Below are 12891 nucleotides of genomic sequence, written 5' to 3' on the forward strand. Positions count from 1 at the left end.
TCAACCTGGAAAAGGCACCGGAGGGCTAACAAGGCAAAGGATAGTCGGACCCTGGAAAGTACTGAAAATCAGAGGAAGCCCTTGGAGTGCATATCTACAGATCCCTGAAGGTGGAAGGTCAGGTAGATAAGGTGGTTAGGAAAGCATATGGATACTTGCCATTTTTAGCTGAGGCACAGAATACAAGAGCAGGGAGGTTTTATAGTAAATGTGTAAAATGCTGGTTAGGCCACAACTGAAGTACTCCATGCAGTTCTGGTCACTACATTATAGAAAGGATGTGAATGCAGTGGAGAAGGTGCAGAGGAGATTTATCAGGATGCTACCTGGACTGAAGAGGCTGAGCCGTAAGGGAACACTGGATAAGTTGGAACTGTATTCCTTGGAGCAGTGAAGATTGAGAGGTGACCTGTGGGAGTTGTATAAGATTATGAGGGGCATAAATAGGGTGGATAGGAAAGTACTTTTTCCATTAGTAGAGAGGTCAATAACCAGAAGGTATAGATTTAAAATAAAAGACTGAAGAGAGTTGAAGAGAAACTCCCTGGATGGTGATAGACTGGGACTCACTGCCTGAAAGGGTGGTTGAGTCAGAAACTCTCACAACATTTAAGAAGTATTTAGACATTCACTTGCATTACTGCAACCTCCAGGGCTATGGGCCAAGCATTGGAAAATGGAATTAGTGTTGTAAGATCTTTGTTAACCAGCATATCTAACAATAGGCCGAGTGGCCTCCTTCTGTGTTGTAAACATCTATGAATCTAGGTCTTCACTACTGATGGAGGCATCGAAAACCATAAAACATTCTGGATATACAAAAACTGAGGAACTGAATGCTATCAGCCTGTATCCATCCTGGCTGTGGATGTGCCCCCACTCTTACCCCCCTCCCAGCTGACCTTCCGATCTGTGGGGGTCCTGGATACAGACCTTGGCAGGCATTCCCATCTCCAGCTTCATTAGCCGATCACTTTGCTGTGATAGGCACAGACCCTTAAGGTCATTAAAGACTGATCCAGAAGATGAGATTGCAGGGGATTGGAGAAAGAGTACAAGACTGGATTGCGGATTGGCTCATTGACAGGAAGCAGAGAGTCGGGATAAATGGGTCCTTCTCTGGCCGGCTGGCTGGGGTGCCACAGAGGTCAATCCTCGCGAGGATCTCAACTGTTTACAATCTATATAAATGATCTGCAAGCAGGGACAGAGTGTAACATAGCAAAAATTGCAGATGATACTGAAATAGATGGGAAAGCAGGCAGTGAAAAGGATACAAATATTTTATAGACAGATATAGACAGGCTAGGAGAATGGGCCAAAATTTGGCAGATGGAGTTTAATGTGGGTGAGTGTGCAGTTATCTATTTAGGCAGAAAAATAGGAAGGCAAATTACCTAAATGGAAAACAGATTCAAAATGTGCCTGGGTAGAGGTGTCTATGTTCATGAATCGCAAAAACTCAGTATGCAGGTGCAGCATGTGATAAAAAGGCCAGTGGGATGTTGGCATTTATTGCAAAAGAACAGGAGTATGTGAGTTGTTCCAATTGTATAGCGTGTTGGAAAGACCACATCTGGAGTATTGTGTCCAGTTTTGGTCTCCTTATTTGAGGAAGGATGTGGTGGCATTGGAGGCAGTTCAGATGATGCTCACCAGACTGATTCTGGAGTTGAAGGTGTTGATGTATGTGGAGAGATTAAACAGTTTGGGCTTGTACTTGGAGTTTAGAAAGATGAGGGGGGATCTGATCAAGGTATATAAAATTTTAAAAGGAAAGAATAAAGTAAACGTAGATCAAATGTTTCCTCTTATGGGGCAATTTCGAACAAGTGGTCACAGGTATAGGTTAAGAGGTGGTAGATTTAAAACTGAGGTGAGGAGGAACTACTTCTTGCAGAGGGTGGTCACTGTCCCATAGCACAGTGGAGTCTGAATCATTGAATGGTTTCAAGAAGGAGATAGACATATTGCTAACAAAAAAAAGGGATAAAGGGAACAGGTGGGGAGGTGGATTTGAGACCAGGGAGAGATCAACCATGATCTGACTGAATGACAGAGCAAGCTCGAAGGGCTGAATTTGCCTACTTCTGCTCCTAATTCCTATGTTCCTACATAGAACATAGAACAGTACAGCACAGTACAGGCCCTTCAACCCTCGATGCTGTGCCGAGCTATGTCTGAACCCAAGATCAAGCTATCCCTATCATTCTGGTGTGCTCCATGTGCCTATCCAATAACCACTTGAAAGTTCCTAAAGTGTCCAACTCCACTATCACAGCAGGCAGTGCATTCCACACCTCAACCATCTCTGGGAAAAGAATCTACCTTGGACATCCCTCCTATATCTCCCATCATGAACCTTCATTGCATTCCTATAAGATGCAAGAACAGAAGTAAATCATTCAGCTCATCGAGTCTGCTCTGCCATTCAATGAGATCATGACTCATCTGATGTGATAGTCCTCAATTCCACTTTTCTGCTTTATTCCCATTTCATCTTGACTCACTGAAGAATCCCAGCTCCTATCTATTCCTTGGGGAAATCCTGAGGCAATTAAGAATACCATGGACAGATCAAAACAGTCCTCAAGCTATTTTCCACACTGGGAAATGGTCATTCCCTGGAATCAAAAGACAAAAAAAAAACTCACCAAGTTCACACTCAGATAAGAGGTTCAAACAAAAGTGTTAATAAAGGTACTCATTGAAGACAATGTTATCATTGAGCTAAAATCAAGCTATTTTGTACTGCAGTACGTATTTTTAAAATATTTCATACTTTATTTGTAAGCGCTTAGTGGGTCAAGAGGGTAATTGGCAGAGGAAACCAATTTTCTAAGAGCATTTTGATTGGTTCACCTTTCTTTCATTGGTGAGGAGTCATTTAAGATTATTTTCACAAATCCTGAGATGCTTCCCAGCAGTAATTTTCTAACTGCTCTTCTCTGCTCTGATTTGTACTTCAGCCAATTATAGAAGTATCATTTACAAATTTCAAATCGCACATGTGCGTTTGATCTGTGCTCCGTGCAAGAAGATACATACAGGTAGTTAAACAGATTAAACAGAAAGACAGACAGAAGGCAGACGGAAAGTCAGACTAAGCAACCCAACCTGGAATGAATTCAATCAAATATTCGAACCACTGGCGCACAGTGGAATCTCCAAACAGGTAAACATTTTTCCTACGAAGACAGTTTGTAATGCTTGCAGGAGTGTCAAAGTGGTGAATATTGCAGGTTGTTGATAACCACCGGTCCTGATAATAAAAGCCAGAGGGTGACACCATGGACTTTCCCCGGACACATTTTCCGAGATCTGTGGCTAAAAATAAAGCGGAAAATCAGGAATTGCAATGCACTTTAAACAGGTTATCGATACATTTTCACAGCCTGTTAATATATCAAATCTTCAACTTACCCAGTCGTGAGTTTACATTTATCTTACCTGCCCGAGGTGAAGGTTCCACAGTAATATAACTTGAAGAACTGGGTAATATGGGTCTCTTGATATTGACTTCACTGAAAATGTAAAGATGTTGCACATTAAACCATTGAATTAATATAAAAACTGAACACATACAAGAGATAGCCCAATTCTGACTTTAAAACTAAAAGCCTATTCCTTAAGATAGACTAATATTTACGTTAAACTTACTTTGATGGAAGATTTAATGGTTAGCTATCCTTATGGATCGCAGGCTATGGGTAGAGAGATAGAAGAGAAAACTGGAGTTATGAGATTCTGCAGACATTCAAAGCAGGAATGTCTTCAAAATGTTTTAACGGATTTCTTGCATGATGGCCAGTAAGTCTGATAGGCATATTCCTTATAAGGTAGGAATGCCCGCACCGTAAGGCCTCAGGCAACAATCAAAGGGCAGATGGGTAGGAAAGTTGCAAGAGAGGGATCACAGGGAGTGGGAGTGGTTGTGATTGAGGTACAGGGCGAGAGCATGGTGATTAGGAGGGTTGAAGATTGTGAGGGGAAAATGATGGGGGCTTGGAGCGGGTTCAGTATGGATGTGAGTGTCTCAGGTGGTCCTGGAGAGGAAAGCAGGTATGCTTGTTGGGCCAGGGAGAAAAGATTCCTGCACCTCTCAGCCCACAAGCAGTGCTGCAGAGGGCACTGACCTTCTGGAGTAAGCCTTTCCTGCCTCCTTGCCAGCTTTTGCAGCCTTTCCTTCCTCCAAACTTGCTCAATTACATGAAGCCTTCCACTTGATTGCAATCTAATAATTCTGCTCAAAAGTACAGGTGAATCAGAAGAAGACCGGATCAGATATGATGTATAGTCAATGCCCTTCAGACATTCAGAATTGGAACTTGGTCAAGTATGGTGGCACTGAGGTTAGCACTGCTGCCTCACAGTGCCACAGACCCTGGTTCGATTCCTGGCTTGGTTCACTCTCTGTGTGGAGTTTGCACGTTCTCCCTGTGTCGGCCCGGGTTTCCTCCGGGTGCTCCAGTTTCCTCTCACAGTCTGAAAGACATGCTGGTTAGGTGTGCCGGTTAGGTGTATTGACCCAAACAGGTGCTGGATTGTGGCAACTAGGGGAATTTCACTGCAGTGAACTTCATTGCAGTGTTAATGTAAGCCTTACTTGTGACACTAATAAATAAACTTTAAACTTTAACTATTGAAATCATTCCTTAATATAAGTTGCCACCTTAAGAAGAGGAGGCAAAAATGTAAATTGAAGTTTTATTCATATATAGAGGTAATAAAAATGAATCATATAGCTAGTCTAAAGACCAGAGTAAGGCATTTAAGATCCTAGAATATTTCATTTTCCCACTATAGTTGATTAACTGTCTTCACTACTTAACACAGTAAGAAAAGTTAGTTAATTGAAGATGACAAACTTTATAATTCATGCATTATAAAGTTAGCATCACCAGGAGACAAAGAATATAGTTAAATTATTCAATTTCTTATTTTCTTGACTTGTAATGCTTTCTTCTTTCCCAGCTACCATTCCCTATTTGATTTTTATCAGATCTATGCTTCTACTAACATTGCACTTGGGACAATCCTTAGCAGTGTATGAGAGTGGACTTCACTAATATGCTTTTCAATTTTCCAAGCTTCACTCTGAAGAAGCACGTGAAATGTCTTAAACAAATGAGGACAGTAAATCAATGCACCAAAAGAACTTTAAAATTCTTACCCCGATTTCCATGACCTGCCCATCTCTGTAACTTCCTCCAACCAGTTTTTACAACCCTCTTGGGATATCTGCGCACTTCCAATTCTGGTTGCTTACACATTCCCAATTTTAATTGCTCCACCATTGGCAACCATGTCTTCGACTGCCTAAGCCCTCAGTTCTGGATTTCCCATTCCCCACCACTATGCCTCTCTCGCCACCTCCTTTAAAATCTACCTCCCTTTCTAAGCCTTCTGTCATCTGCTTGAATATTTACCATGTGGCCCAGTGACAAATTATGTTTGATAACGCCCCTGTGATGCTTCTCGAAAAGTTTTTCTACATTATAGTCACTATATAAATTCAAGTTGTTGCTATTGTTAAATACACTGGGGCGTTTTTGAATGTTCAAATACTGTACTGACATTCGGGTGTTGTGAAATCTGTTTCTATACATGTTTTTATTCCAAGCTGGTTCAGTGTGTAAAATGAAAAGTCAAAACAGGGGGCAGCACAGTGGTTGGCACTGTTGCCTCACAGCGCCATGGACCTGGGTTCAATTCCGGGCTTGGGTGATTGTCTGTGCGGAGTTTGCACGAATTCCCCGTGTCTGCGTGGGTTTCCTCCGGGTGCTCCGGTTTCCTCCTACAATCCAAAGATGTGTGGGTTAGGTGGATTGGCCATGCTAAATTGCCACTTAGTATCAAGGGGATTAGCAGGTTAATATGTGGGATTATGGGGATATGGATCGGGTGGGATTGTTGTCGGTGCAGGTTCGATGGGTCAAATGGCTTCATTATGCACTGAAGGGAATTCTATGATTCTCCTACAATACTAAATAAAACAACAAGCGACGTACCTTTGGAAATAACGCTTCTCTTCTCCAACTAAGAGATCTTTCTCATATCCTCCTTTAGCATGGTTGATTCGCGCAGAGCAGGGAAGCTTCTTTGGTTTGTAACAGAACCAGGGCTCCCCAGTCCTGGGATCAGTAAAGTTACACAGCGGTTTAGTTTGTGGCAAATGAAGATTGCACACAGTGGTCTCTGAAGTACCTTGATATTTGAAGGCACTTTTAAAATACACTCTATCTGGCCGTTCCTTGCGTAGTCTTTCAAGTACTTGGATTCCTTCACTGGGATGAACCAGTAAAACAGACACTTCTACTTTCCCTGGCCAAGATAAATGAAAGTTTATATAGTAAAATCCATTTTGATTATCTATAACTGTTCCAGCTGAACCAGCTTTTAAATCTGGGCTGTGGATCCGACCTTGGAGATAGTCACCCCCATATTGCTTTGGGCGCCCTTCAAAATCATTCATTTGCAGCATCACTTGTAACTGATCGCCAACGTAGAAAGTCTTTGTAGAATTTAAAATTACAAAACGAACATGTGCTGGGTCGCTGCTTTTCAGAAAGGTCACAGGATGGGGTGGTTTTGGCCACTGGATCATTTTCATAAGGAACGTTCCCTCTAACCTTTCTTCGGGGGTAAAGCTGTGATTCTGGTAGCCACATTGCAGCAGTTTGTCTGTCCATGGAAAGTTCCTTGTTTCCACTTCCTGCCTCATTGCTGAATAAAACTTTGGAGTTGGATAACTCCTCCATTTGGACGCTGTTCCATACATTGAATACTTATCATACTATGAAAAGGAAGAACATTTTTAACGAGTATCTTTTCCATTGCCACCATTACGTCCCAACACACATCCTTCCAGAAAGGAAGCAGGGAAGGATAGTTCAAATAACAAACTTCTTTAGAATTATTGCACCTTGATTAAAATCGGTAGAAAGTCTGGCTACAGACTCTCAGTGCCTGAAGCTGACCAGTCCAGGCAAGTTCCAGGTTTAATCCTAAGTATGTACACAGTTAGCCTCCGAACTGCTGAGTTAGTGAGGGAAGAAATGTCTCTGCCCCCACTCCTGATCATTATCCTCTTGGAACAGAATGAAAAGACCAGAATTGGGCATCACTATAATCCCTCCGAGAAAGCCAGTCAACTCACCGACACTCACTGTCAAGGCTGAGTAATAAAAAATAATTGGGCCAGAATTCTCCAGTCTCTGCCAGCAAGAATAGAGAATTTGACACTCAGCCAAATCTCCAGTCACTGCATAAGGGCCACAGAATCCCAGCTGCAGGCAAGGTCAGAGAAATCCGGTCTTGGGCCAAATACAAGAAAGCACCAGCTTCCCAAGAAAATATATTGCAGCAGGATTAGATCTCGCAACTCCATTCATAATGGATGCGTGGGTTAGTAGATTGGCCATGCTAAATTGCCCCTTAGTGTCGGGGGGCTAGCTAGGGTAAATGCGAGGATAGGACCAGGTGGGATTGTGCCGGTGCAGACTTGATGGGCCAAATGGCCTCCTTCCGCACTGTAGGAATCTATGATTCTATAATGTTGCGAGTTTTAGCTTGATACCTGCCAGATGATCATCCTGGACAATGTGAAGTAATCTCAATCAGTCATTTCGAATAGCAACAAATTAGTTATTTCCAGAATTGAAGACATATAAGCAGATTGAAGATTTGTGCTTTCAATCTCAATTCTTTAATACAGTACAGATCGACCTTGCTGTTTATAGGAGAAAATATTTTCAGATGATGGCACATCCCCCAACACTAAAAAAAAGGCAACGTATCCCAACTGATTATAACAGCTCTATAGCCATGTCAATTGGTTAATATCTCTAGTCCCAACCATGCCACTGAGAGTGATAGCCACTGCTGCAGCACACTCGGTCTAAGTGCTGGAAACCCAAACCTAAATGTGTGTGGGAGGGACTCCCAGTGAGGAGGGGGGAAGGGATGGGAGTCATGTTGGGAAAGCCAAGGACGGAAGGGAGGGATCATATCAGGAAGATGCCCACCAAGGGGCACATCAGGAAGATAAGAACATAAGAAATAGGAGCAGGAGTAGGTCATCTAGCCCCTCGAGCCTGCCCCACCATTCAATAAGATCATGGCTGATCTGTCGTGGCTCAGTTCCACATTCCCGCCTTCTCCCCATAACCCTTAATCCCCTTGCCTATCAAAAACCTATCTACCCGCGTCTTAAATATATTGAGCGAGGCAGCCTCCACCACTTCAACGGGCAGAGAATTCCAGAGATTCACCACCCTTTGAGTGAAGAAGTTCCTCCTCAACTCCGTTCTAAACCGTCCCCCTTTTATCCTGAGGCTGTGCCCTCTAGTCCTACTGTCCTTTCTGAGCGGGAAGAGTCTCTCCACCTCTATCCTATCCATCCCATTCAACATCTTATACGTCTCAATGAGATCTCCCCTCATTCTTCTAAATGATGCCCATCCTCTCTTCCCACCTGAGATCCAAGTAGGGTAACCTGTTGGACTTGCCTCCTGTTCCTGACCTCCCCCCACTGGCCTGGAAATTGAGCAGTCCTTATGCAGCCCAAGGGAAGTTGGGCCCTTGGCCTCGCTCATTGCCTGGTCAGAGAACACAAGCAGAGCGCAATGTTCACAATACAGTGAGACCAGCAGGATCCAAACTGGAAGAAAACTCAGCCCTTGTTTAAAGAGGCAACAACAATAATATAATAATTCTGACACTTTCCATTTTGACCTAACAAAAGCACAAACCATCATGTTTTGAAACAATACCACTTTGAGCCTTGGTGAATATGATTAGCTTACTCTAAACACTTCGGTTATACCATTCTACTTACCTTGATGTTGCGCAAGTTTAGAATCAGCATTAGCACTGTCATCAGTAGCAGCAACGTGAAGAAGAACCGATGGATGTAGAATGGAATAACAGTTTCTTTCGTGGCTTGTTCATCCATACTGCAAGGTCACTGTGCACCAATGCATAATCAATCTGTTTACCATGCCTGCCTTGGAAATCTGCAAAAGAAAGTGTAATATTCAGAATTCAGTGGAACCTGAGAATTCCCATTACCGTAAATTGAGGGAAACATCTACTATGATTTCGCACAAGTAAAACTGTAGTAGCAAACCGAAGGATTGGAAGTGTGGCATCCACCTAAATAAATGGAGAAGGTGATCAGCTGGGTAACTATTGACAATCCCATCTTATTTCAATTTCTAGTGGAATGTGGGCAGTGACAGTGTTTATTGCTCATCTCTAATTGACTTTGAGAAGGTAGTGGTGAGCTGCCTTCTTGAAATGCTGCAGTCCATCTGTAGGTACATCCACAGTGCTGTTAGGGATTTTGACCCAGCAACAGTGAAGGAACAGCATTATAGTTCAAAGTCAGAATGGTGAATGGCTTGGAGGGGAACCTCCTGTAGGTGGTGTTACCCATGTTTACTTGTCCGGCTGGTAGTGGTCAAGAGTTTGAAAGGTGCTGTCAAAGAAGCCTCGGTGAGTTCCTGTAGTGCATTTTGTGCATGATACACACTGCTGCAACTGTGTGTGGTGGTGGAGGGCAAATGAATGTTTTGTTTGGGGTACCAATCAATAGGCTGCTTTGCCCTGAGTTTCTTGAGTGTTGTTGAAGCTGTCTTCATCCAGGCAAATTGAGAGTATTCCATCACACTCCTGACTTGTGCGTTGGAGATTGTGGAGTCAGGTGGTGAGTTACTTACCACAAGGTTCCTAGCCTTTGACAAAGTAATAAGATTAGAGAAGCTGCTGCTTCAGCTGATGCTTATATTTTACACAGATAGTTGAGTGTAAGAAAAGGATCATATAGGAATCAGAAGGGAGATATCAAAAACCTAGTGATGGCAAAGTGCAAGCAATAAGGAGCAAACAGAAGGACTCCAGTCAACTAAAGATGAAAAGATAGAAAGGTGAAAGGAACAAGGCAATATGTTATCATTGAAACAAGGTTGGACACACACAGTCAAATTGCTGGAAGTTAAATACAGACCAACTTCAGTGTTAAGAACTCTGAAAAGTTATATAAATTAAGGTGCTCTGGTCTCTACTAACTAAGTGATAACTAACAGCATTTGTATACATCCACAGGGAACAATCAGATTTAGCTAAGAAGATGGAAATGTGTTCTTGACCTACACAAGGGAATTCTGAAGTGCAAGTTGCAGAGATGTTCAAAGATTTTGTGTGTGACGGGAAAGGTACCTTGTTAAATCGAAAAAGAAGGAAAATTGTCAAACTTTTGAAGGATACAGTTGCCAGTCAATCACTAATGTTATGGGGTGGTACTGTCTGCTATCTAGAAGGACTACTGCAGCAGAAAATACCACTTGGTAAAATACTAATGGAATTTTAACCTATGCCAATTTGAAGCTTGACAGGAGGATGATGCCAAACCTCAGTTGGTTGGGTCTATTTTTGAATAGGTCATTCAGCAGAAGAAGGTTACAGAGAATGAGGCTGAACTGTTTAGTGGAATTTAGTGAAGTTATAGCAGAAGCATCCAGAATTAAAAATACAACTTATTCTGAAACTTGACAGCACACATTTCAGACTGTTATCCCCTTAATGTCAATGAGGAAATGATGACTGCTTCAAGACCCCGCAGATGAAAAGCAGACCATAGTCCACCAAGTAGCGATTCTGACTGGATATAGGAATGACCTTTTAAGAGTGGCTCACAAAATTCCATGGGATGAACATTTGGGAATTAAGAAAACTCAAGCTGAGGTACAAAATTCATTTCTATTGGCCTGGACCACATAAAGACATTGGGCACATTCTTATTGGCCATTAAGGCCATGCTCCTGCTACAGCGAGGTTGGAGAATGTGGCAGCCAGTCAATCCTCTATTCACCTCAGCAGGATAGGAAAATCCTGCCAATATGAAGCCCATAGTTGAATTGTGTCAGACATGCCACACATGTTGAATATTAGGATAATCTCAAGCACTGACTAAACCTGCACCTTTAATCCCAATCCCTGCCTCTGAGGAACCTTTTAGCAAGGCCCTGATTGATTGCACGCTTCCTGAGACTGAGGCCAAAACCTTCCTTCCTGCCCAAAGTCTAGCAAGTAGAGGATTTTCACAGTAACTTCATTGCAGTGTTAATGCAAGCCTACTTGTGACACTAATAAATAAACTTTAAACTTAGCTGTTTAAATTAGTGATGAATTACCTGGAAATAAAGCAATTCAGGAATGACATTAAGCTATAAAATCCATGATTGGAGCTAGAGATCCCAGTGACTATCAAGATTGGGATCAAGGAGTTCAATCTTTGTTTAATATTAGGGATGCCCCTAATAAGGCAACAGGGTTCAGTCTTTTCAAGTAAACCTAGTTTATTCAACCTCTCTTCATAGTCAACAGCTATCAGACAGTGGGAAAGAGATACCAGCTTTTGCGACTCCACATGGTCTGTATCATTGTAAAATAATGCTCCTTGGTATGAAAAATGAACCAGCAACAATTCAGAGACCAACAAACAAATGTGACTGAAGAACTGAGTAACTGATGATTTAGTGGTATTCAGCCCAATCTGAGAAGAACATTTACAACATGTGAAGGAACTAACCGATTGGCTACAGGTAGCTAATCTGAATATGAATTTAGCTAAAAGTGAATCTGCAAAGACAAAAATCACATACTTAAGCCACACTGTTGGACGTTATCATGTAGTCCCTCATTACGCAGAAATAAAAGCTATTGTGGATGTGAAAACCCCCAAGGCTCACATGGGGAATCCTCGATTGACCTCCTAGTAGGACTCATAGAATACGAGTTTCTGTGATAACAGGTAATTACCTAATCAAATGGAACTCATATCCCAAGTCCTTTATAAGGTGGGCCCCTGTGTGAGTCCAGTATTCTATTGTCCTGGATGGGACTTGTGTACATGTACCACTGGCTTATGGTTTAACTTTTCCTTTATAAACCGTTCCTTTCCAGTTGGCTTCCTGGGTTATTACAGTGGAGTTCCTAGTGCCTACAGAAAAATGGGAAGTTCTGTGATATTTTTTGGCATATGTGCATTTTATCAAAGATTTGTACCAAGTTCCAGCAGGATAGATGCTCCAATAACTAGTTTGCCAAACAAAAGCAAAAATTTTGAATGGATACAGGGATATTAGACTGCATTTGACAGCTTGTTGATTTAACAGGGATACTAGACTGCATTTGAACACCTGCTGCATTTAAGCTCTTGACAATGCATCCACTATTATGTTCCCCCATACAGCCATACATATAATTTTCAATTTGAATAGTTACAGTAATAAAATCCACCAGAATAGTGCAGCTGCACCTGATGAAACCAAACAGTTCAAAGTGGCTTTGATGCCAGTGACATAAGTGTTGGTGCACTTCTGTGATAGGAGAGTGAAACGGGACTTGAGAAACCAGTGGGGTATTTTTCATGCAAATTGAATGTATATCTGAAATAATATTCAACTGTTTAAAAAATAACAGCCTTTAAGTTTGCTTCAGGGTCCACAGTATTTTGAAGTGCACGTTGCAAGGAACTCTTCAGAGCTGAGTATATCGTGATACGGTGGCACAGTGGTTAGCACTGCTGCCTCACAGTGCCAAGGATGCAGGTTCGATTCTGGTCACTGTCTGTGTGGAGTTGGCATGTTCTCCCTGTGTCTGTGTGGGTTTCCTCCAGGTGCTCTGGTTTCCTCCCACAGTCCAATGATGTGCAGGTTAGGTTTCTTGGCTATGCTAAATTGACAATCATGTCAGAGGATTAGCAGGGTACATATATGGGAGCTAGGGCCTAGGTGGGATTGTGGTCGTTGCAGACTCGATGGGCTGAATGGCTTCCCTCTGCACTGTAGAGATTCTATATATACGGACTACAAACCTTCAAAGTTT

General features: G+C 42.3%; 1 protein-coding gene across 2 annotated transcripts in view; it reads right to left on the bottom strand.

Moving 5' to 3' along the window:
• LOC145353116 (NXPE family member 3-like) overlaps positions 1-12891 on the bottom strand; it is a 73329-nt gene that overhangs the window by 9507 nt on the left and 50931 nt on the right. For both annotated transcript variants that reach the window (XM_080203489.1, XM_080203491.1), the window contains exons 3-6: positions 8840-9017; positions 6012-6796; positions 3451-3524; positions 3118-3327 (exon numbers count right to left, since the gene is read on the bottom strand). In XM_080203489.1, the coding sequence (XP_080059615.1) occupies positions 3118-3327; positions 3451-3524; positions 6012-6796; positions 8840-8956 (1186 nt within the window). In that variant the 5' untranslated portion in view covers positions 8957-9017. The remainder of the gene's footprint in view (positions 1-3117; positions 3328-3450; positions 3525-6011; positions 6797-8839; positions 9018-12891) is intronic.

This window comes from Carcharhinus amblyrhynchos, chromosome 15, assembly GCF_965287045.1.
Source record: "Carcharhinus amblyrhynchos chromosome 15, sCarAmb.v2.hapA, whole genome shotgun sequence".
NCBI lineage: Eukaryota > Metazoa > Chordata > Chondrichthyes > Carcharhiniformes > Carcharhinidae > Carcharhinus > Carcharhinus amblyrhynchos.